At 43.0% G+C, this 26,394-nt stretch overlaps 1 protein-coding gene and 1 long non-coding RNA gene across 8 annotated transcripts in view; both read left to right on the top strand.

Annotated features, from left to right (window-relative positions):
- AK8 (adenylate kinase 8) overlaps positions 1–26,127 on the top strand; it is a 64,237-nt gene extending 38,110 nt beyond the window's left edge. For all 6 annotated transcript variants that reach the window (XM_069032019.1, XM_069032020.1, XM_069032021.1 and 3 more), the window contains 3 exons: positions 1,508–1,649; positions 23,401–23,481; positions 25,528–26,127. In XM_069032019.1, the coding sequence (XP_068888120.1) occupies positions 1,508–1,649; positions 23,401–23,481; positions 25,528–25,774 (470 nt within the window). In that variant the 3' untranslated portion in view covers positions 25,775–26,127. The remainder of the gene's footprint in view (positions 1–1,507; positions 1,650–23,400; positions 23,482–25,527) is intronic.
- Positions 9,514–15,592, top strand: LOC138119820 (uncharacterized). Of its 2 annotated transcripts, XR_011155635.1 has the most exons (4): positions 9,514–9,693; positions 9,801–9,870; positions 13,549–13,650; positions 15,085–15,592. It is a non-coding gene; the product is annotated as an uncharacterized lncRNA (long non-coding RNA). The 2 variants fall into 2 exon arrangements; XR_011155634.1 differs by lacking the exon at positions 9,514–9,693 and having other exon boundaries at positions 9,705–9,870.
- Positions 26,128–26,394: the final 267 nt, after the last annotated feature.

The following is a 26,394-nucleotide window of genomic DNA, read 5'->3' as shown; positions in this document are numbered from 1 at the left end:
TTGCATTGTCATTTTGCTCTTTGTCAAGTGTGTGGGTTTATTCCATTCCTTTTTTTTTCCTCTCCTTTCAGCAGATGGAGAATATTACTCTCTTTAACTTGTTCTTTTATAATGTGAAGTAGATATCCTCAATTAATACACTAATCTGTTTTCTAATTAATTCCCTGTGGTTTTCTTCCCTTTTTGCTGGTACATTGAATCCTGAGTGCAGTTCTGTAAACTCAGTAATTTGATTATTTAAAGGAGAAGCCATGAATTTCATGATAGAGGTGCAATGCTGAATTTCAGGAAGCAAATGGCTTCTATTATTGCAGTTTAAAACCTGCTTGTTCCTGGGGTAGAACTGTGCACTGCTAATAATTCACTCTGCTAAAATCCAGGCAGATTGCTGTCAGCTTGTCCTGAAGAGAAGTGCAATGTTAGAAATCTGACACGTACACTCTCCTACAAGCACTTGTTGTTGTATTTTTGTATGCAGATGTGATGGCAGGGTGAGCATCAAAACATCAACCTGCCATGATGGGGATTTATGTAGCAATTTCTCTGCCTTGTTTTCAGTAGAGGCTCTGCTGTATTAGACAGGTAAAGGGAAGGGGCTCTCCTTGCTGCTTGGGAATTGTTTTGGCTGCTGCTTTGGGAAGCAGCTCCAGGTGATTTTGATGTCCTTTTTGTGGGGTTATTGGACACTGAGCCCAAGACATGACAACAGTCATTGGAAAATCTATAGTCACTCTCGTTTAACTCAATCATTTAATTATGAGCAAGCCTCCTCCTCCCACAAAAGAAAAAAAAAAACAAACCCAAAGTTTAAGTATCTTGATTGCAATATTCAACTTTATGAAGACTCTAGTAAAAGTGTGCAGGATACTTCCTTACCACTGTGTCCCACTAAATAGAATTTTAAAAGCTCCATAGTAGTTGTAATCCCAGTCAGCATCTTGCTAATGTTCTCTCTTGCCATAAAGAAAAATAATACCAGAGGAAAAAGAGCTTTTAGCTCTAAAATTAGGGGTTCAAGGTAGTTGAAATTCATTTTGAAAATTATTTTCAGTTACAAAATCTTCAAGCCTTCATGTAAATTGGAGCAGTAGCACACGTAGCCTGTTGTGGCAGAACCATTTCCACCTGCTGAGTTCAATCCAGAATGCTCAGAAATTCCTTTCCTGTTACAGGATTTCTTTTCCACAACTCGGGTCATTGTTTTTGCATTTTGATAAGATTGTGTCCCACATATCACTGTGACATCAGTCCAGTGTGGCTGAGAGGAAGAAATACATTGCAAAATTATGTAGGTACCAGGTTTTACCAAATACTTTGCTTTGGTCCTACAGTTCCTTGTGAGTTTGGGGGTTCCATGACAGTAAATATGCAAAGCCAACAATGCCCAATGTCAATCAGTCATAAATGGGAATAACTGTGTGGTTTAGTTCCAGAAGGACTTGTCTGCATCTCCCTTCGCTGCAGACTCAGCACACAGAATAAATGTCACCTTTTTCCTCCTTTGCAGTCCCAGACAACCTTGTCCTGAAGCAGCTGACAGAACGCCTGAGCGCCCTCGACTGCCTGACCAATGGCTGGGTGCTCTCTGGCTTCCCCAGGGACGTCGGGCAGGCAGAGCAGCTGCAAAAAGCACAGATTAATCCCAACAGGTAAGAGAGAAATCCAGCCATCACGATACTATAGACATGAAAAATTCGTTTGTGGAGAGATACAGATCTTTATTGACATCGTTTATGCTACTGCATCTTATTTTTTGCTTCCTTAGCAGGGAAAGGGGTCCTGCTCCTGGAGAGTAGGAAATAGAGCCCTGGCCTGACAAATGCTCCAGATGGCCAAACTGTGGGAGAGAGAAGAGGTCTGTTGTTCTGGTTATTTGTTTGAGTTGCCTCTAAAGCCAAACCATAAGAACTGGATTAAAGTTTGGGTTATATGAGAAGATGTATTTTATTTGCAGCAGGAGGGGGGATCTACATCATCTTTCTTCAGCACTGATGTAATACCATGGAAATATATTGGTATTGCAAGGAGCTCATTATGAGACTTTTGGGTTTTGTGAAATAATTAAAAACAACATGAGAATTACATTTTATTTGAGCTATAATGAATTGTTCAGAAATGTGATATGAGAGACATCAGCATCCAAAGAGAACTGTTACAAGTGCCAAGCAAATAAAATAGAGTTACTTTTCACAGCTGGTCCAAAGGGGGTGAGGATTTAAAGTGCTGGTGCACTTATCAAAGCTGAGAGGCTTTTCCATTCCCTTCCCAGGCCTTCCTGGTTCTGTCCATCCCACTGGCTGGCACAGTGGCCATTCCAAAGGCATACTTTGGAAATTTGGAATCTTTCTGCTTTCAAGGAAGATGTTCTTATCTAAAAAGTACTGGTAGGAGAGGTGCATTACCCACATCAATGTTTAAGTTGGCAAAGTTACTCTTCCTGTGTGTCCCGTGTGGTTGCCCTGGATCCCCTCCTGTACAGAGATAGGAGAAGGATGGAAAAGGTCGAGGTTGAGTTGGAGAGAGAATAGAGGGGAGTGCAGAGGGAGGGAGCTGCCAGTCATCCATCAAGGTTTAAAAAAGGAAAGTGTGTGAAAACAGCAGTAACTTTATTTATCCAAGGTAAGATGAGTTGCATCTTAAACAGGAATCCATTGCATGAAAAAAATGGAGAAAGAATCTCAAAACTTGTGCTGGGCTCAGTTAAACATCATTTCCCACAGATTATTCTTCTTGTGCATTTAGAAGGAAGGTGCTGAATCCCTAAACATGTCCCTGAGATCAGTGTGAATACTCGAGTGTGCCCTGTGTGCTCCTTCACAGGATTGAGACCTCATCAAGGGAGGAAGAGCAACTCATTATAGACTTGGATGTGTGGAAATTCAGCAGTGATCCATTTGCTCAGCCTCCCTTCACTTTAAAGAGCTCTGCACATTCATGTCTGAGTCTAGAATTTGGTCCCTACTGTTTTATCCAGGGGTTGAAGTGAGGGACAAAAATAGACATCGAGCTCCCTGATTGATCTTGGAGCTGATATTTCCCATGAAGCTGAAGTAGGAGGGATGTAAGGGAGAGAGGGTGATTATAAACAAAAGGACATATTGCAGCATGGGATAGCAGGGCAGTAATTCAGTTTCAGTTGTGATGCTAGTTATAAAACACTATCTGCAGAGGTGGTGTTTCTGACATCAGGAGAAAAACCTGATAGAATTATAGCCTTGAAATCAATCTGGGAATAGGATGCAGAAATCTATAAATCAGACAGAACAATCTACAAAGTCTCATTTTTAGGCGGGCTCTGTTGATGAAATTAGATTAAAATAAATTTACATATATATCAAGTTTATTATTAAAATCTAGTCACATCAGTAAACAAAATTATTTGTGAAAGAGAATGTTACTCTGGTTTTTGAACTCAGAGTAGACCTCTTTGGCTGATCAGAGCACAGAGTTATTGTCTGCTTGTCAAGTCACAAATCTATTCCTTAGAGCTAATAAATGGTTAGTGTTCAAATACTATGTTTTATCTGACTCCCACCTCATAAAGCTACTACACATAGTACTAAATTATACAGCATTGAGCAGGATCAGTCTCCTGACTCCTCCATCTTATAGAAAGAAAAACAAACCTAGTAATTGATGGTGGAAAGGAAGGAAAATAAAGTTATTTGAAAACAAACAGAATGGGCTATAAAGTTTGTTAAAATGTAATAATGAAAAAAACTCATACAGCATCAGCTACCACATCCGAAGAACTGCTCTGGAACAAAAAGGAAAATAATTCAATTTCCACTGAAAAAGTAGGGGGGTTTCTTTAAAGTAGAATTTGCTGTAGAGTGAGGGTTTGCTCGTGGACTGGCACAGGAAATCCTGTCTCCCAAAGAGCCCAGAGAAGACATGAGCTGCTTTCTGTGTTCCCCCTGTGAAGCAGCTCCTGCCTAAGTGGACAGGATCCTCGTGGCATTGAACTGGGGCAGCCTTTAGGGCAAATAAGGAGCTGAATCTCTTAATGACCTCTCAGCTGGGGAGTAAAAGGCACCATTAACCACTTAGTGCCGACCTGAGCAGGAATCCACAGACAATCACAGGGTGGCTTCTAAAGCCCTGAGCCACTGACACAAAGGACTGACTTCAGTTCCTCACCCAAATGAGTGTTAATGGGTGTTTGGGGTTTTTTAATTAAAGCTTGAGTGACAGTAAGAAATGTGTAGTATAGCCATGGATGGTTCTACTGAAAACTCAATGTATTATCCACCAAAATATTTTTTATCCTTTTTGCTCTCTCCCAAGCTTAGAGTTAAAATAAGATGCAGCAGCAGCAGTGTCATGTGTTGTGAATGTCTGGTTGTCACCTTCAGCTGGTTCCTGATCATTCCTCTGCTGGGTCCAGGCCAGCTTAAGGCAATCAGCAGTTTAAGGATTCCCTGAGCCAGAGGATCTTCTGGAAAACTTCTAATCACCCCTTTTCCATGACTTTATAATCTCTTTTTCAATGCTGTACTTTTGGCCACCAAATCACGTGGAAAGGACTTTCACATTTCACTGGGTGTCATATGAAAATACTTCATAATTTTTTTCCAGGTGCACTTCTTCTCTTGAGAAACAGTTACAGACATTCCCTGGTCACGTCCCTCCACACTCCTGATTTTCTAAGCTTCTTGTGTGTGCCCTTCAGTCACCTCTTTCCCAGACAAAGAACCTTGATCTGTTTATCCTTTTATTTTCCTAGAAGTCATTTCACTCTTTTGATCATCCTGTTCTTTCCCTTCACTGGCCATTCCAGCTTTTTTTTTCCAGAGGTGGGGCACCCAGGCCTGCAGTCAGGTTTGAGGGCAGCACTGTGTACTGGAGGTGTAGGTAATAAACATTTTGATTTTGCTCTTAACTCCATTACTCATAATTGCTGATACTCTATCAGATGTTACTGTGATAGATTTTGGAAGAACATCTTCTGTGTGTAGACTGTGGTAACTAAACATTGTCTCTTTCACTGAAAATACACCAAAAATTTACAAAGTGTCAAAAATCTCAGTTGAGTGAGTCCAAACTCAGCAAAGAGTCTAATAAGACCCTTTAACTCAAGATTTCTGTAGTGAAAGCTGCAGCCAGGTTGGTGTTGGAGCTCTCCTCAAGCCCTCCCATCAGTGCTGCTGCCTGTCCTGGGTTTGCCACTTCCCCTGCTCCATTATTTCCTTGGTTTTGTCCCTCTGATCTGAATCCAGGGTCGATTGTTTTACTTTTCAGTATTGATTAATTACATTACAAATAATACAAGTGAGCAGACAAAGCTGGGCAGGGGAGGGATGAGCCAGAGGACTGACCTAACAATACATCTATAATATATTTCTAATACCCATTTTTCCAAAATTAAAGTTGTTTCTTTCCCAGTAAAGAAAATAAACAGCAACAGCGAGCTTTCCAGCAGGGTTCTATTTGGTCTTCAAAATGATGTGGCTGTGTTCCCAATTATGTCATCTTTTTACATAATATATTTAAAGTTTCTTTTTCACCACACTGCTGAGAACATGCATTCAGACAGTTTAGGATAATGAAGTTCCTAATTTCTAAGGAAGAACCTGTGAATATGTTGAAAAAGGAGAAATCAGAATGGAAGAAAAAATATTTTTTTTTTCTTTTTAACTATTTGGTCTTTACATGGGGCTTTCATATTTCTGCAGCTGATCCCAGTGTGGATTAGGGATAATAAACAGCCTATTAATGGAGGCCTGAACTAGGAAATGGAGTTTGAATCAGCAGCAAAATTCAATGGCTGGTGAAGGTTAATAACTCCATTACTATCAGCTCTATTTTTGAGCCGTTTGAAGAGCTGGGTGTTAGCCTTATCTTACTCCTCATTAATTGAGCTAATAGAACCCCAGTGACCCCACCATGCTGCCATTATCTGAGAGTTTACCAGACATGGACTGGAATACTTATCACTGAATATGTATTCCTCAGATTCACTTTTATATCAGAAATATTTTTGTTAAAGATTGGCTGCCTTCTTCAGGTTCCTTTGTGCCTTTGCATTTCTTTGCTGCCTTTTGTAACAGCTACACATTTGGAAATTACATGTAAATGACTTAATTAAATCCTATCAAGGAACAAGCTAAATCCCAAAATAGTTGCATCAAGGAAACATGATAGTGATTGAATCATTCTTACATGGAAAAATCTTACAAAGCGTTTTTTAAAACTTTGACCTAATTTAAATGATGGATATTGTGTATTTATAATAGATGTGGTTTCAGTTGATGACATGCAAAAATCTGATGAGTAGCAAAGAAGAAATGTTATAATTATATCTTATTTTCTCCTCATTTTCAGGCAAAAAAAAAAAAAAACCAACAGAAAAATGATGTGGTAATCAAGGGGCTAAATCAGTACAATAAAATTTGCCTGCACTAGAGACACAGAGAAACTGTAGGAAAAGTCCAATGGACTATGTAGGATTTGGATTCATTTGTAAAATAGTAAAAGTAATAGGCAGCACAATTCTCTGTTTCAATCATTCTCGTTTTTTTCTCAGCTCACTCTTCCAGCCATTCTGTGGCTGCTGTTTAGTGACTCTTGTCCTTGCTAACACCAATTGGTTTTGAGTTTATTTTCCCTTTGCATATCAGTGCTCCCATCTCAGCTGGGACAGGCTTTGGGTAAAAACTATGGGGCAGTGGGAGCTAAAGGAGCCAGATCGTGCAGAGCTCTGTGATGTGCTGATGAAAGAGAAACTGGTTTGGAAAGTGTGGTTTAGGTGATGAACCCTGATCTGTCCTCCCCAGCCCGGCAGAGACACTCCCCCTCTTACCCGTGCTGGGTGTGCAGCCCCAGCCGTGCTCTGAGGGACCACAGCACCCTGGCCAAGGGGGAAGAATAACAGGTTCTATTCCCCAACCAAAATCCCAGAGTTTACTGGGCAAAATTAGCAAATCTTCCTCTCACCTGAGACTCATCTGCTTCACTCAATGAATGGGATCCATTTAATCCACATTTGCTACTCCTGTAGCCTTTTCCAAGCCACAGGACTAACTCAGTCATTGTCTTACCTCTTGATGCAAGTGTTTGGAGACTTATCCTGCTCATTGACAAGATTGTAATTAAGTGATTTGCCTTTGTTTCCTGCTCTGCCTCCATTGAATGAGGCATCACTGGGCATGGAGTAATGGGAAAAATATATCCGGGAATCTCCCATTCTCTCACATGACCCTCTGGCATGAGGGCTCTGTTCAGCACTCCCAGGGGCTACATGTAGTGCAAAAACTCACCCTCACACTCCTTTGTCCACACAAACCCAATAGAAGCAGCTCCTTATTTGGATTTCTGAGGTTTAGCCATTGGTGGGGAATCCTTATTCTCCATCCTCCTCCTCAGCAGACTGTGCTCTCTCTTCCCTCCTAACATAACACTAATCTGAATAGAAGCTCTTGCTCTTAAATAATCCAATAGATAGAAAATTGGATGATTACAATAAAAAGATTATGTCACTTCTGTTGCACATTCTGCCTGACCTATATTGGTCCCACAAGAGCCTTTCTCTCCTGGGGAGAAGCATTAATATGCATCTTGAGCCAGCACTAGCAAAACATCAAATGCACTTTTTAAATCTTTCTATGGGCTTTCTGTAGGATGCTGCATTTGCTGTCACAAGCTGATTCTGCTCCAACAAGAATAGGAGGTATATTTGGCTTCAGTTGTGGGAGGCAGGGATTATTTTTAGAAGTTACCTCATCTCATACAAGCTCCTTTTGATGGCTGGAGTTTGTGTGGTGAAATCCTGGATACAGCAATTAAGGAGTGCTCTGATCTCAGCAAGCTTCCAGAGTCTCCAGGAAGAGAAAGAAGAAAAGCTGCTAAGTCAGTATTTTAATTTTTGTTGTTATTTTTAAGGACCCAAACCCATATGCACAACCCTTGCATTCTTTTTGCTGCTGAAAGGAGGGAGATTTTTCTGCAGTAGGAAATCCTGTTCTTTTGAGAGACTGACCAAAGGTCAAGGTACAGTAGGTTAAAAGAGTAATGTTTTCATTTAACCTTCAAGTAAAAGCTGCTACTTCTGTGAACTTAATTTAAGCTGATTTTCAGGACACCTCTATAGGAAAAGTTCCTCCTCACATACTTGCAGTGAAATCAAAGGATTCATATTGGCCCTGAATGTGCCCCAAAGTCAAACAGATACAAAATACAGAAATAATGTGTTTTTTCAAGCCTTGGAGTCCTGTGCACTCTTCAGTTTAACTTTTTTTTTTTTTTTTTAAACACTTTGCAGCAAGACACTGAACTGTCAAAGCTAAGTGGTGGTGGGTATGGGGAACTTGCCATATTTTTGTACAGTTTGCTTTCTCCTTTTAAAAGTGCAGTTTTCTCACAGAACTCTCTCTCCAGCTGTACATTTCTAACCTCCATGGATGCACAGGGTTGACTGGTACAGGAACAAATCTTTAGCTTTCATTCCACCAGCCAAAATATAATTTCAGTTTGGAAAGTTGCTGCCATATTTTTTTATTAGAAATATTACTGCCAGTCCATTATACTGAATCCAGGGTTTTATTAACTTTCTGTGAATAAATTGCTGATGTGCATTTTGCTTTGTGATTATTAAATAATTCAGTGTATCCCAATTAAGTAATTAGGATCACAGAATCCTGAAGGTTGGAGAAGACCTTTAAGATCATCGAGTCCAACCTTCAACCAGCACCACCATGGTGTTCACCATTAAACCACATCCTCAAGAGCCACATGCACACGTTTTTGGGCACTTCCAGGGCTGGTGACTCCACCACTTCCTTGGGCAGCCTGTTCCAATGCCTGACCACCTTTTCCATGAAGAATGTTTTTCCCTACAATCTATTTAAGCTGCTTTTGGCTCAGCTTGAGACCATTTCCTGTCATTCTTACAGCAAGTAGCTGTTACTCAGAAAAATCTTGTGATCAAACACAGCCAACCCAGTGGTGGCAGGAGAGAAGGTTGGACATAATGACCTGGGAAATGCAGAAATTAATTCAGTTCTTAAGGTCTTGTCTGTGGCTGCACATTTGCATCTCAAACCTGGGAATTTTGATCAGCACAACTTCCCAACTGCCCTGTCTGCAAAAGCTTGGAGGAGTTTCCTTGGATTTATTAAACCTCATGTTGTTTCACTGCTAAGGGCAGGAGAGCTCCAGCTTCAGGCTGGATATTTGGGTTTAATTGTCTTGTAGAGAATTTCTCCAGTGGTTCCTAAGTTTCTCCTGATGGTGTCTTCCTTCCCCCCACCCCTACCTGACCCTGCTCTGGGTCTCAACTGTTGTTTTACCTTGTTGATGTTTTGTCTATATTTGCTTTAACCAGATGCCCCTCTTTGCATGCAGCACTGGGACTCATCCCCTCTCTCCTATCAACAATAATTAGCCTTGTAAGACTAATGGAAGAAATCGTGTCTAATTACCCTGTTGAAGGTCCAATTATGTTATTAACATTTGTGGGCTATAAGCTAATGATGAGGAGAGCCTCTCATTTGCATAGCATTAAGTTAATTGAGCTGGAAGCTATGGGGTGGATAGCAGTGATGAGAGCAGGATTCTGTTACAGAATGGATAATGATGACCGGAGCAGGACGATTCACCTGACAGGTTTATTAATTAACAGCTATCTGATTACCTCAAAGAAATGGCAAGTGGCAGTGCTTCTGAAAGGAGCTGCAGTATTTTTTTTAATGGAAGGTGCTCTATCACTGTGGATATTCTGGGGTGGTTTATGGTAATGGCTGTGTAAGCTCTTTCCTGGAAGCCGACACAAAAACCTGTTCTGGTTTCCTCCCTGCCCTCAGAAAACGTTCTGCAAAGGGCTGGTGTTTGTGAAAGTGCCTCATTCTTACAAGGTGCACCAAGTCTGTGCTGGTGAGTTTGTGTGGTTGTCTGAACTGTGCATTTGGCAAATCCTTAATTGTTGGGTAACCTGGAAGTTTTGCCCTCAGAAGAACCAGAGGATTTGATTTTGTGAAAAGTGTTTTTCAGTATGGTGTTACGCAGGATTCTGTGTTGTATTAAGGAGAAAATAATACAAATGTTCAGCTTTTCACATTTTCCTGGTATGTGCAAGCTGCAAGTGGAGGTGAGTGCCCTTTCCTTCAGTTTATTTCTGGGTACAAACAGTTACACAAAGTGGTTAGGCCTTTCAAGGAGCAGGAGTCTTTATTTTAAACAGTTCTAAGAAAAATCTATCTTCTTCTTTTTTGTTAAATGTCTGATTAATTCCAAATGCATTGTAATTCACAACAGACTCAGACAGAGTCTTGTTTGAGCTAGAATATCTTTTGGAGGAAAAATCACTCTGTTTAAAAGTTGCCTGTGCAATCAATCCAAGAGTGAATAACTTACTATGCAGTTACTCATCATTAGAATCCCACACCTCAGCTTGAATGTATCTGAATGTCAAATATAGTTTCCAGTCAGCAGATCTTTTATATTTTCTTCATCTACTCTGAAGAGCCCATTATTAAATCCCGTGAGCTCCAGACCTTACCTAATGACTGAAATCCTCAGTTCATCTTCAAAATTCCTTTGACCAGACTTTTCTCAGGAAAAAAGAGAACACTACAGATTTTAACCTTTCAGATAATGACTTTTTATCCATTTAAGTGGCCTGGTGATTAGTGTGTCAACAGTAATAGACTTGTGAAGAGCAGAGAATTCTAGATAAAATATATTCACAGTTATTTTTGTAGAATCACAGAATATCCTGAGCCAGAAGGGACCCACAAGGATCAGTGAGTCCAGCTCCTGGGCCCACACAGACACCCCACCAATCCCACCATGTTCCCTGTTGTCCAAACATTCCTGGAGCTCTGAGGCCATGCCCATTCCCTGAGGAACCTGTTCAGTGCCACACCATCCTCTGGGGGCAGAACCTTCTCCTAATTCCAACCTAAACCTTCCCTGGCACAGCTCCAGCCATTCCCAAGAACCTACAAGTGTCCTTGTATTCTGCATCTGGAATTTGTTAGGTAAAAAAAAGCTGGGAACATTGATCTGATGTTGGTAGAGAGGCCAAACTTTTAGTGTAGTAGCTACATAGAGACTGAAAAATCAGCACTTCTGGTCAACAGGAGAAGAGAAAGAAAATGAAAAATTAGAGATGAAGAAAGTTATCTGGGGGAACAGCTCCTGATCTGAGCTCTTCAGTGGTCACAGCTCAGAGCTGCCAGCAGGAGCAGATTCCAAGGGATTGAGGGTCGATTATTCCATGCAGCTGAGCCGTTGAGGGCACCTGTGTGATCTGGAGCAAGCCAGGGAGAAGAATTTGTGTGACATTTCCTCCATCTCCTTCCAGCCTGTGACGGTTCAGAGCCTGTGGTTGTGTAGAAATCACTGGAAGAGGTTGTTCAGGAAAACCAGCACAAAGAATAAAAGCCTTTAATGGAATTTAAACCCTCAATCCTCCTCGTCCTCATTAGCTTCCTGTAATCACCAGCACATACAGTGAGTGTGGATAGAAATATCTTTACCATATAAATTAGATTTTCTGTAAGGTGTTCTGTGGTTCACCACAGTGCCTGGCTGTGTGAAACAGACAGACAGCACCGAGCCAAGACCTGATAGAGCAGGAATTATGTATTTAATTCACAGTTCTGTATAGAGTGCTCATAAAAGCTTGATCATGATAGAGGGGCCAATAAACATTTGGGAACATAAATATTTCTGTAGGAAATGGCTTTGTGAAGCATTTAGTTGTTGAGTAATAAGAACAACAGAGAAAATCAGACTACCAGAAATCTCTAGGTACTGATCTGATGGGTTATATATGTTGCAATGATAATAATGTTGAGGGAGAATTTTTATGGGACCAGGAGCAACAAATACATCGAGTCCTGCCAATTTACTAATGAATTCATTTTTCTTGTGCTCGCCCCACTTGCTATCCCCGCTGTTCAAAATTCAGCTTCAAACCTGAAAAGCAGTGGATGGCACCTCAGGGTGCTGAGCTACTCCTCTGAGTTTGTGTGAGCTGAGTGTTTTGAGTCTTGGGCCATTTCTGGACCATCCATTACTTGTGTATTTAGGCATCAGTCCAGCCAGACAACACAGACATATATTTTAGGAAAGCACACATCAAGAAGTGTTTTAAATGGCCAAATTGTCGGACAAAACATTCTGGCAACACAGCTGGTGCTCTGTCAGTCTGCGGGCTAGAAAATAGGAAGAGAACCTGTAAGAAAAATAAAAACAACCCAGGAATAGCTAATCAGGTTAGAAGGGATGTTTTGGCTGCAAGGATTTTGAGGGCTGTAGGAAAAAATTGAATAAGATTAGTGTTTGTCCATCCTGTCTGACAGATGTGGGAGAAGATGGAATCGTTTGTTACTTCTCTGTTTTTCCTCTGAAAACAGCAGCGGCAATGAGCTGGCAGGCACAGTGAAATGCAGTTAGCAAAAGTAATGGGAGTTGAAAGTTTGACCTTTTGTGATGGAAATTTGATATGAAAAAAGGGTCTTTTGATAATTTCTCTATCCAATCAGATATGGGAGATGTCTTGATCCTGTTTCCTTATTTGCATGCTGACTGATCTCATTTGAAAACCCAATCATTCAGAAATATTGGGACATCAACAGAAATGTTACAAACAAGAAGTTGTTTTATCTGAAAGGTCTGCAGGATGTCATCTCTTGTTTTTCACTCCAGTGGCCTGATCTCTTCTTCCTGATTCCATGTTTTTATTGGCAGGATAAGTTGAACATATTGAAATGCAAATAGCCCTTTCCACATTGAACCGAAATATAGGAGGTTTTTTTCAGTATGATTGATTGTATCCAGGGCACTTCAAAAGACACAAAGAAAATACTTTCTGCAGTGCCTCTGATTCCTTGACATTGCCAAGTTCTGACGTTTCCTGTTAGCAGTCCCTGGCACAGAGTGATTCCTGAGCTGCTCTCACCCCTGCTTTTCTCCCAGGTAATGCCCACGTTCCGCTGCTCACTGTTCCTGGGACAGAGTCTGAGCTCAGTTTGTCTGCACAAACCCTTTTTTTGTCATTAACGAGCAATCTTTGCTGCTGTCCCAGGTGCTGAATGTCAGAAATGTAATCGAATGGATTTTACCGAATTGCAGATGTATTTAATCCTACAGTGGGTAGTTCAAAGCCCCCCAAGGTCGCATGTTGTGTGTAGAACTGTCCCCATGATTATCTGCAAAGTCAGATTTCACAGGCAAGGCACTGCCCACTTAGGTGAGTTTAGGATCAACTTTATCTCCCAGACAATTTAACCTTTGTATTTTCTAGAGCAGGCAATCCAATTTCCATTTTCCTCAGCCTCCCAGTGGGTTGGTGACAAGTTTTCCTGCTGTGTCACTGGTGTCATTATCCCTTATTTCGGAGCCTCCCTGTTAAACTGATGTCTTAAGCCAAAGTTTTGCATCACTTAACCCAGAAACTGGGGACACGCTATTAATATATGGTAGTTCTGAATAAAGGGGATTATTTAAAATATTTTTTTATTTGTGTGGTATCTTTTTAACATCAGGGTCAAACTATATGAGAAATCTTTTTTCTTTAATACGCCATTTTTTTTTTCCACCCAGACTGGCCCGAGCCTGCTAATCTGAGTGCTGCCCTGGGAAATGGGATGTGCAGCTCCTTCTTTCTGGGGCCACCTAGGTTTGCTGTGCTTTTTATGAACAAAAGTAAGTATTCACTGAATGTAGGATTCTTGCCTCCCTGCTGAACACCTGCACTGGCTTGCAAAGACATCCTGCTTTCCTGGTGCAGGGCACTCCACAGGGATTGCTTTCCAAACCCAAATCCCAGAGAGAACAGGTGCGAGGAAAGGGATGAACCAGATTATAAACTTTACATAATAACCTATCTTGGAAGTTGCTGAGCTGGTGTTTGTACAACACTTTGGAATGGAAAGCTCCAATTAGGTCAGGATTTACCACAGTGTCCCTCAGGTGGGTGACAAAACACCTTGTCAGGGACACGTGGAGTTCTGCAGTCTTCATCACTGAGCTGCAGAAACCCAATATTCACCCAGCTTGTTGCTTACTCAGTAGATTCCAGGGTCTAACCACAAAACAGTGTGTGGTGTTTATCTGATGGTCCCTAATTTCTTCAGCAGTACCTCTGGATATGGGCTGGGGATTTCACTGCTGGAAGAACATGCCTGTTTTGACTGAGGAGTAACTTGACTGATAGTCCCCTTCAAATCCAGAGAATCTGTTTCATCAAACCCTGTGGCCTGTCAGCTGTGGGGGAGTGCTTTGAGAAACAGCAGGAATGGCAAATTCCCCCATTCCTTGTGCAAAGTGGAGTTGTTGGGATGACTTGCACGACTCAGCAGCTCTCTGAATTAGACACCGAGCATTCTCCCGGATGGGAAATCAACCTCCTTCATCTCTCGTGTGTTTTAGAATATCAAACCACATAAGTTTAACCACGATGTGTTATTCTTGATAACCAAAGCAATCTAGCTCTTCCTTGCTGGATTTTTTTTTATATACTCCCCTCTCCACCTTCTTCGTCCGCTCCTCAGTATTAGAAAAACAAAAAGCAGCTCAGCACACCAATATTTTCTCCGTGGTGAAGTCAGCATAGAATATTAGTGTCCAAAAAGTTGTAAAACAAAAGACTATCATATGTTGCACCTTTTAATCATGTAATTGCTGAGTGACATTTAACTCTGGGGCTTTAAGTTACTCCTTTTCAGCCAGCCTTCTCCTCGTGCCCTTCTCTTCCCTCCCTCCTCCCAGAGCAACCTGCTTTTGCAGAGTAGTGCTTTAACTACACTGAAGTTTGGCTGGGCTTCTACATATTACAGCAGCAACACGAAAGCAAACAATTGAAGTATTTGAGAACAATGAAATATGTATGGCTATCTGTGACAGCCCTATAAAGCAGAGCAATTAGCCGCGTAATCCGAGAAAGCCAAAGCGCCCGGCAGCCCACGGTTCCCTATTAGTTAAATGCTTTTTGTACGTCCTCATCCCATCAAATCAACTAACACTTCCTTTAATTGGTTCATGAATTATACAGCTCGGCTGCATTATAATTTAATCACCAGTAAACATTCCTGGGGCCTGCTGTAAAGTGTATAGCGCTCATTAATTCCTTAATTTCAGCAGATGGAAGGGGAGATCGGATGAACGGTGGCAGTACAGAGCGCCTTGGGCAATGGAAGAAGGAAAAAAAGGTGGGGGGCCGTTTAGATTTTTTAAGGGCTGTCAGAAACTCAATCTGTGAGCTGTCAGCAGCCTGGACCCGCTCCCCCCCCGCCTCTCCCCCTGCCTTCACCCCACCTACCGCTGCAAGTGACTGACGGATTCATATGGAGCCTTGTCAAGCCGTCTTTAAACATCAAGCCAGCGGGTAAACCAAGCCCAATGTAAATTAATTCTTGTCTTACGGGCCCCCCTTTCTCTGTCCCCATGAATATTTCATGGCTGGCAGCATAAATATTAATTCTAATAGCTCTGCACAGTGGTTATTATTTCTGTTTTATGACAAATATTCATAAAATATTCAGGACCCTTTTTTAGAACATTTACACACTTGATTGTGAAATTTTCCAGCTTCCTGGGGACACAGTAAACATATTGGGGTTCTCTTGATGGACTTTTTTCTCTCTTAATTAATACTACGCCACATTAATATTTAATCAGATTTAGTTTTCCTTTCCCCAGAAGTGAACCCTATTACATTTGAGGATTTATTTGACAGTATTTAAAGAGGGAATTTTTATTCCCTATTATGAAATTGGTTTCCTTTGACACATATATAAAATGACACATTATAATCCATTCTTTTATTCCCTCCCCTTGCCCCCAAATCATACACTTTTTTGGTGTCAGTTCTTTTATTTATTTTTACATACCAAATATCTTACTAACGACAAAAGTTAGTGTTTAAATCTTGGGGGTGGGGGTTAAACATCATTTACTCTAAATTTGATTCCATTTATTTAATAAGGACAAAAAGTATGGGCTTCCTTGTTAGGAGCAGGAGGTGCTGGAGCAAAGCTGCAGACAGGTAGCAAAGGCATCAGTCCTGAGATGAGTTTGCTGGTGCTTAACCCTGGAGTTGTTGCTCTGCTCCAGATTTGCTTTGCAGAATCTAATTATTGCAGGGCAGGGTTGCAGGGATCTGAGGAAACACGCCTGCATTTGGGGGAGAGGGCTCAGGTTCCTGACCTCAGGCCTCTGGGGCTGCAGAGGCTGTGGATTATCTGAGAAGGGGTTTGATTAACCTCGTGCAGGGCAGAAATCGTGCCAGCCACACTTCTCTAAAGCACTGCTGGCTGCCATCTTATTCTGTGATTCATAAAGCACCGCTGGAATGAACTCCAGGGGGAATGCAAAGATGCTGGAATAACAGCTGAGAATAAGGAGGAGGCAAAGAATAGAAATGAGGGGAGAAATGTAAAGCAGTTTTGAATGGAGGTATTAATGCATCCAAGCTACTTATTACACATGGAAAGAGTTAAAGTTGCCTCCTCAAAAGAAGCTTTAAAAATGCATCGAAGCCACTCCTACAAAGGCATTTGCTGTGTCTCTGTGTGCCTTTCACTGTGCTCTGTAAGGTTTGCTCAGCCCCGAGTCCTGCAGACCACTGGAAGGGCTCTGGCTGCCCAAAGGCCTGGAGTTCCTTGCTGCTGTGAATCCATGGAGCTGCTTTGCTTTATCCCAGCTCCAGACCCAGCCCATTGTTCTGTCAGACAGGCACCAGTGCCTGTTCCCCCTGTGTGAGCTGGTGTGGCACCTGCTGGGACGCTGCTGAGCCACCGGGCTGGTGGGGTGGGACACAGGAGGGACCCTGTCACCTCAGCTGGTGCAGCCCAGCTCATCCAGCTGCAGGTGGAAAACATCTACCAGAGTCATTACTCTGCACTGCTGGTGAAGGGAAGGAACATCTGCAGCCATGAAGGATGTTGTTCATCTCACTGCCCTGGCCAGCAGCCATGTCCTGGGAATAGTGCCCCACTTAGCTGCCTTTTGTAGTTATTCGACAGAAATGCATCCATTTGAAAAGATCCAGTGTCTGGAAATAGCTTGTCATTGCATGAATCACTCTAAGAGCTCGATGAGCAAAACACTTGTGCTGATTAACCTGTGTTTTAGTGTTTATGCAATGTATTTTCCCTTATGGTTGAAGCCTAGAGGGTGAAATTACTTCCCAAAATAGAATCAAGCATCGTTCATCAGAAGACATCCCAGAGTTTGAGAGAAATCAGTGAATAAAACCTCCCAACAGCTCCTTCCATAAATAAGAGATAAGGATCATTTTATCCATTGCAGAGACATGCAAGAGGAGTATTTAGGGTAGGGAATAAACTGTGATTCATGTCCAGTCAGTGGTGCAGCCTCAGCAGGGCCTTTGTAGTCTGGTTACCCATGGGCAAAGCACCGGGTGAGAGCTGCAGTGACCCCTGAACAAGGCTGGGAGAAGGTAGATGGGATCTGTGTAACCAGGTTTAATTTTTAAGAGGGGATTTGGGGTTGGAGAATGTAACTGTGGAGATATAACGTGCTTGGGATCCTGTGTCTGGGCCATGGTGCTTGAGAGGAAGCTTAGCCAAGGTTTCAGGTTCAAGGTGTCTTTATACCCTGGGGAAAGGGACATTCTTTAGGGGAACTGATTGCTCCAAGTCAGTATCTCTGGCTGGAAAGTCAACAGAGACAAAATGATCAGGGTTTTAGCTGGAATTAGGCACTGGGACTCAAATCTGAACCTCCTTGTACCTATCGAGTTGGACCACTAACTTGATTTGTCATGTTGTTGTGATCACTCAGTGGTGCTACCCAAGGAAAAGACCTTTTTGCAATGCAGATGTTTTTTGTACCATGGCCAAAGCTGCCATCCCACTCCTGTCTGGCTTGTAGAATCCAGAAGTTTGTACAGTTTTGTGCACTTTTGGAAACTTTTAAAACCAAATAATGTGGTCAGTTTTAACAATGAGAGTCTTAGAGTTGGCCTGAATTCAGGACAGTTTCTAGGGATGGTTTTGTCCCTCTGCCAGTTCAGTCCATGATGCCCCCCAAGGCTTTTCCATGCATTTGTGAGAACTCTGTGATTCCCTTCCCCGCCTGCTTTGGCTGCTCTGTGAACCAGAGGGATGAGCTTGTGTTTGTGCCAGGGATCACACAAGGATTGTACCTGTGGTGGCCTTTTAGGACCTACAGCATCCTTCCACTTCAACGGCCTCATCTCTTCCTCAGCTTTATATTTCAATTACAGAACTCACAGCCAGTGCATTGGCAGAACAGAGTCCTCCAGGAGAGTTGTTTTCCATGGGGAACTGTGCCACAGCATCAGGAGCACTGTTGATGTCTCCATATGGAGTAAGATGTTCTGTGCCTTATGAAAGGCACAATTATTTCTAGCCTTGAATTTGACGTTTTCTATTTGTCTGCCTGGAAGAGGAGGTAACTTTGTGCCTCTTCCTCTCTCTTTCTTCCACTCTCTCCTTCCTGATCTCTTTGCTCTGATTTAGCTGAGGGTCTGTCAAAGTTCTGCCAGCAAAGTTTGCTGTAACTTTGAGATCACACAGGCATCTGATCTTCACATTCTTTTTTATTTTAAAGCAGACTGATGTGGTACGTTGTAAACTGCCAGGAGCACTTGCTAATTTAGTAGTTAATGACAGTCACAGAGAGTGTTTTTCTTGCCCCTGGAGAGGTTTTAGACACAGCTGGGGTAGATTTGCCACTATCAATTATGCACAATTTTAAACAAGAATTGGCCAGCAGGGGCCTCTTTTTTTTTTGCAGAGTGCAGAGCGTGAAGAATGGGAATATGGCAGCTGGTACCTGCCTGCGACAGAGAAGATATATAGGAGTCAAGAAAATAAGGGAAAGATTAATAGCTTACTATTTTTAAAGTTGCAGTTTCAACTCAAAAGTTTAAAAGCTGCATTAAAAGTGGCCCAGTGTTGGCTGGTGGTGTATTTTTGTTTTAATTCAAGCATCCTAACTTTGTTGCAAAGCTTGATCAGGCCCTGGTATAGCCACAAGCAAGTCAGTAGTGCCTGTTTTTAAAAGCCAGGTAGGGATCAGGATCCTGTCTCAGATATCCTGTTGTGTTGTCTTCACATCCTTAAATGAAAACAAGGGATGAATTTGATTTACTGGTATAGATCTAATTTCTCAGACAATAGTTCTATAAAAAGGGCTTGGCTTTGGGCTCCACTCCACCAGTGTCAATCCAGAGCAACTCCAAGTAATGGGAAATGCCAAAGATGAGAATCTGACCCCAGTAAATAGCTCAGGTCTAGAACAGCCAACATCTGGATCCATCTAGGTCAGCCTCATAAAGCAGCTGTGCTTAAATGACAGGACCTGGCTCACAGGCAGAGCTTCAGTTCTCTAGAGATGTGAAGGCAGCTGGCAGGGCAGTGCAGCCATCCTGGAAAGGGACTGTCCTCAGCAGGAGCATTCCTTATTCCCTAGCACAGGGATTCCAGGATTCAGGCACACAGCACCTGCTTCTCTTACAGCATCACTCCTAATTTTTCCCTCACAGGTGTTTGAATTCAGTGTCGTTATAGCCAGAAAACAGGAAAACCACCACCAAATAAATTCTTGTGAGGACAGCACTGAGCACTGCCAGTTGTTAATAACTTGGATTAAGTAGGTTGGTTGCCATCTGGAACAAATGCAGCTCAGGATTAGCCGAATGCTGTTGTGTAGGTCACATATCCTTCCTTCACTTATGGCGTGGTTGGGACACATTTTTCCAAAAATGCTGTCTCAGATCTGGAGTGAAATAACACCTCTGCCACCCCTGCTCTTCCCTCTCCTCTCTCCACTTGCTAAGGGGAGCATCAGGATGCCCTGGTGACCTCCAGGCTCTTCGATGACACTGGCTGAATAGCCAGAAGGCAGAAGTGGCTGGAATACTCTTTTGGAATGCCAGATGGCTGGTAGGAAAATGGCGTTATATTCCAGCTGTTAGGGCTGGAATACATTTCATCACCATCCAAAGGCAGCAAGTTCTCATTTGACTGGGTACACAGTGAAGGTGTCATCATCATTATTAATTTGTTGGAATTTAATCTCTCTAATGTATCTGGAAGCTGCACTAGATTAGATAAGTGATGTCAAGTACAGTGAGGGAGAGGCAGGATTCTGACACACAGATTTTTTTGTGCCTTTTAACATTTGTGTTCACAGTTTTATTATCTGTAAAAGCTGACAGGACTGGACCTTTTCCCACATCCCTCTCCTGGGAGATGGAACAAAGGAGAGAGGACAGAGCTGTGCTTAGGAATCCCTTGGTTTCACTCGATGGGAGTCAGGGGGACGTTTGTCCTCAGAGAGCTCAGAGGCTGCACCAAGTGTTCCCCACAGTCTCCAGCCGATGCCAGCGATTTTTGGTTGCCCGTAGGTGGATTCTGACCCTGTGGCACAGGAGTGAGGATTGCTGGTGCCCCTCTGCCCAGCCCTCCCCTCACCTTGCTGCTGACTGACACCACTCCCCTCCTGCAGCTGAACTGGGAGCTCTGGAAGAGGAGCTGTGCTGGATGCTAATCCAGCAGGGTAATGTCGTGTACTTTGATATGAGGCTGTGTTTCCTCGCCTCCCTGTCTACCAATTCTGATGACATCTGTTTCATATTTCCCCTTGATAGGACTTGTGACACATTACAACATACAAAGCCTGGCTGATTCCTAAAGTGAGCTTTACAGAGGATGCATTTATGTGAGGAAACCACGCTCGCTGTGTGGAAGGGGCCAAGCTCTGCTTGGAGAGGAATCCAGTGCTTGCAGGGAGTTGTTCCAGTTACTGCTGGATCAAGGTCATGGGTGCAGCCCTCTGTGTTATGAGGATTTCTGAGAGAAATCCAATAAATGTGTTACCTGGGCAGTTGGAGGGTCAAGTTTGTTATGTGATCAGAGTCACAGCAGCCTGAGAGAGGGACAGAGGCCAAATGTTACTCAGAAATACCTTGAGGAGCTACAGGAGATGTATCAGATAGCCAAGGCTAACACTCCCCAGCCTGCATCCATGTAAATAGGCTTTACTCATGTGAGTAAACCTCCTGGGGTGGCATAATAGACTGTGTGGGGTATGTGTCTCCTTCAAAATGGTAATAAAGCTTTCTAATTGGAAGTATTTTAAGTCTAGACTGTAGTTCTGTCAGTGGTTTTCCCCTTCATCTTTTTTTTTTCCTGCTTTTGAACAATTTTAAACTGACAGCCCTGGGGAGTGTTGTTTTCTCTTATCTATATGGGAGATGTGTGGAGTGGCAGGGTAAGGCATCCCACCTTCCACTGGAAGGACCCTTGGATTGGGAGTTTGTGCTGCTCTGCAGTGAATTCTGTGTGTGCTGTTACACAATGCGTGTGGGGGAAAAAAATCCATATTAGCAGGGATGTCTGCACCCTCCCACATCTTCCCCCTACACTCCTCTGTAATGGTGACACCAGACTGGATAATAAGCAGCATCTTGTTTCAAAAAGAAGAGAGTCTCAGACAAGGCTTTCAGAGTTCATTTTGTTGGCAGCTTTTTAAGTGGAGTTTTTTAGGCTCTTCTGTTTCAAATACCATAATACTTTTTGTGTTCCTAACTATGAATTACGACAAGCTTTCTTGATATGCCAGGTTATCCTTCAGTGGGTTTGTTTATCTCAGGATATAATAGGAAGCCGTATCAATTATCATGACTGTATAAATGTTGTTCCTCTCTACTAGAATATTCATCTTGAGACATATCATCAGATGTTACCTGTTCTGACAATCACGTTTTTGTGCCATTGTTGGGCAACAGAAACAAAGAAAAACAAAATGTTAAGAGTGTAAGGGATAAAAGAGCGTTGAAACTGTTGTTCTTTTCCTGTCTTTGGAATCTCCAAGATCTTGAATGTTTTATTCCTGGCTGTTATTTTGTTACCACAGTGTGAATAGAAGTCATTATCTGTAAACATTTGAAAAGAGAGATGATTTTCATAACTTTAAATCCTACAAAGGATTCTAGTAATCTGCTATGTGCATGCCAAGGTAAAGCTCAGCCTTTCATCTGGTCTGATCCCACCCAGTCAGTGTAAAATGTTCCTTTGGTGAATGTCTAAACCACGCAGTATCTCCTGTGAGAAGCAGACAAAAATGAAAACAGGAAGCCTGGCCTTGAAGGCAGCAGCAGGAGAAGGTGTGTTGTACAGAAAGATGTCTTTACAGCCTTCAGGTTGTGCTTCGTTGGGAAAAATTATTTTCATAGGTTCAAAGGGAAGCCTTATTTTTAATTTTGTTCTGAGCTAATTGTTAAATGTGGTCTGTGTGTAGATCTGCTCTGCCTCAGATAGCTGGGGGACAGGGGACTTGTGTCTGCTCAAGATCAGCAGTTTGTCAAGATTCTTCTGCTGGAAAGCTTTTGAACACGAATATAAAATTAACAGGACCATTATAATGAACCAAAAGGACAGGGAATCAATGTGAGATGGGCACAACAGTTTGTATGCAGCAGTGGGATGTGTCTGGGTGCATGTGGGGCATGTTGTTTTCTGGCTCTGCATCCTTCATCCATGTCAGGGCATTCACCTGTGTGAAGTGGGTTGGCAAGTCCTGCTCCATCCCCCAGTGAAAAGCTGTTCCTGGTGTGGAACCCACCCCAGTGACACCGTGGGGCTGCCTCTCTCAGATGCTGAGCAACTCTCACTCGCTCAGGCTCAATGGGAATTGCAGATTCTGATCTTCAAATGAAACATTCAGCATTAATATTTCCTTTCAGCAGTGTCACCAGCAAGGCCCAGCCATGCTGAGCTGCTCCCCACACCCTGGCAGGGCTGGTGGAAGGGACAGGGAATTGCCAGCAGCATCATGGGGTTTGTGTTCTGTCTTACCACTCATCCTGCTTTGAAGGACGCAGGGCAGGAGTGGGAGAGCAGAGGACTCACCCTGGGGGGAGACAAGGGCAAAAGGAGTGGAAGTGGACTGAAACAGCAAGAGGAAAATCCCTCTCATGGGCACTGGAGGAATGCATAATTCTGGCAGAAAAGCTCTTTCTCTGTCCCTGGCAGGAACAGCAGAGTTTTTTATTTACCTTTTGGGGCATGTCACTGTGATTCTGTTCACTGGCTGGGTTGGGAAGTGGATCCAGAGGAGTTCAGAGGGAAGTGCTGGGTGGAGAGGGGGCTGGGACAGACTGAGAGAGCCTCCAGCTGCAATTCCTTCACCAGTGTCCCCCAGAGCGTGTTGTCAGAGCACACAGCACTCACAGTCCCTGTGCCAGAGATCTCCTGCCTTGCTGAGCCTGGAGACCAAACAAAACATGAGGAGAAGCCACAGAGAAATCCCGTGCTCGTGTTTGTGACACTGCAGGTTTGGGAGGGGGGGACTTCCACTGCCACAACTGCTCTTCGTTTGGGTAAGGATTAACTCACCCTCTGAAGGTCACAAGTGATGTTCTCAGGATGTTAATGCACTTAATTGTTGTGTTCTCCACAGGGTGTTTTTCTTTAATCTCCCCTACGAGTCCATCATGGAGCGCCTGTCCCAGCGGAGGATTGATCCTGTCACTGGGGAGAGGTGAGCACTCCTGGCTCGTGTGTAACATTTTTCTGACTGTCAGGGAGATGAAAGCACCAAATAGACTTCTTAGAAATCTAAGGAGCTCAGCAATACTGTACTCCTGCTTAGGGACTCCTTAAAAGAAAACTTCAAACTTTCATTGCTCCTGAAGCACCAGCCCACCTTCCTGCTGCAGCAGCTCCTCAGAACAGGGGGTTTTAAATCCTGGTGCCTGAAATCTACAGCAGCAAACAGCTCAGCTCTAACATTTTAATGGTAACTAAATTGGTTGGTAAAATAAGGCTGAGGGAAGATGTCTGAAACCTAGCCTAAATGCAGATGGTTTTCAGACATTCCCATGGGAATTTTGAAGGGTTCCCAGCTGGGGAAAATGGAAAACTTGCTGCATTTTACTTCCCTAGGCTCCTGTGATGGTCCTGTCTGCTGGGAGGTATTAACACATTTCCTGCTCAGTAGAGCAAACTCATTTGAGTCACTGAGTCACTGTAAGGCTGGTTCATCTCATTGGTATCACATCCCCTTGTCTCACCAGTGACCTTCAGCTTTCCTGCCTTCTCCACCCCTGATTTCCAGGGAATAAGTCACAAATAAATTTATCTTCCCAAATACCTGCTGGAGTTGGCATGTGTTCACAACTTCACTTGTGGTCTGGTCTTATCATTCTCCACACTTAAATTTTAAACCCTTATTTTGCTTTCCTAAAGGCTGAACACATCCTATTGCATCAAAGACAAATCCTGAACCCTCAAAGATTAAGGCCATAAAGAATGGATTTGTCCCAAAGTGGTGGATGATTATTCAGACATCTCACTCGAGGTGCAGCATTAACTTGTGACAGCAGCAGTGATTTGCTGTAACTGCTCTCTTTGCTTTAGTAATGAGCAATGTGGTTGTTCAGCAGAAAGGAACAGGATGAAGCAAATCATTCCCACATCTTTGCATTTCTTATCATTAGGATTAGGCTGTTCAGTATCTGCTCCAGTTCACACGCTTCCCTCTCACACTCTGGGGTTTATTCCTCACAAATTCTCCGTGAATTGAATTGTTTTAGGTGCTGTGTCTAATCCTTGGCACGGTGTAAAGCCTGCCCCTCTGGCTGCAGGGCAGAGCAGGGAGTGGCCTTCAGCTGTGCCCTAAATCATTCCCATGTGGAATGAACTCCGTGTCCACATGGTTGGATGCACCTCTGCAGAGACCCAAACTCTGCTTCCCTCCTTGGTTTTGCATCTATCCCAAAAAGTTTCAGAAAATTTGGCTGTACAGGAAGAGAGATAAACTGGTTTTGTGTTGGGGCAGAGGAGACATTTCCTCAGTTAGGGTTGCCAGTTCTAACAGGGAATTTCAACACTTGATTGCAAAGGAACGTTTAGAGATTGATGGGAGCCTTTGGCAATGCAGGGACATCATCACAATTCCTTTGGTGTCAGGTGAGCTGGGCTGTGGCACTGCTACAGGACTCTGAGGATGGAAATCCTCTTTCCTGCTGAAGTAACTGAAGGAACCCACAAGTGTGAATTGAGGGAAGCCAAATTCCGGCATTTGGAAAATTAAAAATAACCAAAGCCTCAGGTGAATTAACCTCTTTTTACCTTCAGCTACTACATAAAGATGTTAGCAATCAAATGTCTGAGAGCCTTAAACACAGTTTAAGGTCCCAGCAATGCTGGACACAGGGCTGTGTTTAAGTTGAGGCTTTTTTTGATGCTTTTTTAAAGACAGGAATCAAAGATTTCAAGTAAAAGATCTGGAAATGCTTCTGAACCTGGAGCACTGAACATGTAATAGAGATTTCTCCTTGTGGGGAGCAGATAAACACTACCAGTGTCACCTCCAGAGAAACCCTTGGCCTTTGAGGATCCAGGATTCTTGAGGGCAGCAATGACAGATGACTTGCCTTGAAATTTCCAATCTTTGTTTTAAAACCCCAACCTAGAGCAGAAAGAGGCCAAGGGACTGTGACAGGCAAAAGCATGGAAAATCTGCAGAAGTGGCTGCTGTGTCCTCAAGTTGAGCTGAAATCGTGGCATTTCTTCTCCTCTGCAGATACCACACTACATTCAGACCAGCTCCCACTCCAGAGATCCAGGCCCGGCTCAGGCAGAACCCCAAGGACCAGGAAGAAAATATTGAGAAGCACCTGGAAATCTATTACAGGAATGTCAAGGCCCTGGAGGATTTTTACCAAGATGCCTTTTATGTCAATGCTGACCAAGACCCTTATGTTGTCTTTGAGTTCATAGAAAGCTGTATCATTAAGCCCCTTCCATGTAAAAAAATTAGAAGTTTATAATTAGAAGGGATGGTTTCTGGAAGAGTTGATTTTAAATTTTTCCCTGTAATATTTGCAGTCTGGTTGCTGAAGTGGCAGGTTATCACCAGGGAAGAGGAAGTCAGCCAAGCTGTGTTAAATCTGAAGCTCACCAAGGCTGAGTGAAGTACAGAGGGTAAGAAATTGGGCTTTAGGGGAAAGGTTTTTGGCTTTTGTTTCGTGATTATATGAATGATATGATATTTTGTGATATGAAACACTGTGGCTGGGGAAGTCCTTGTGTTTAATTCAAATATCTTTTTCCATTTCTGAATAGTAGTTTTGTCTTCACTATGTAAGACCCATGAAGCCAATTTGGAGTATTAAAGCTGTGAGATGTGTTTGTGTCTTAATTCTCCACCAAAACCACCCAGGCACTCCCTGCCTCCCTCTGTCCCTGCAATCAAACCCTAAAGCAAAGAGAAAAACAAAGCTCCCAGCTCTGCAGTGAACTTTCACCACAGTGTTTGAGGTTGGGGGCAGTTTTCACTCCCATGTTAACTCAGATTTCATAAAAAGTGCTGACAAACCCCTCTGCAGATGCACTGGCTGTCCCCATTCTGCTGGGCAGGAAGACTCAGAACAGCTGGACAGGATATCCA

The sequence above is a fragment of the Aphelocoma coerulescens genome, chromosome 17 (assembly GCF_041296385.1).
Source record: "Aphelocoma coerulescens isolate FSJ_1873_10779 chromosome 17, UR_Acoe_1.0, whole genome shotgun sequence".
NCBI classification, from domain to species: domain Eukaryota; kingdom Metazoa; phylum Chordata; class Aves; order Passeriformes; family Corvidae; genus Aphelocoma; species Aphelocoma coerulescens.
The sequence above is the reverse complement of the archived record's forward strand: the minus strand, read 5'-3'. Positions and strand labels throughout refer to the sequence as shown.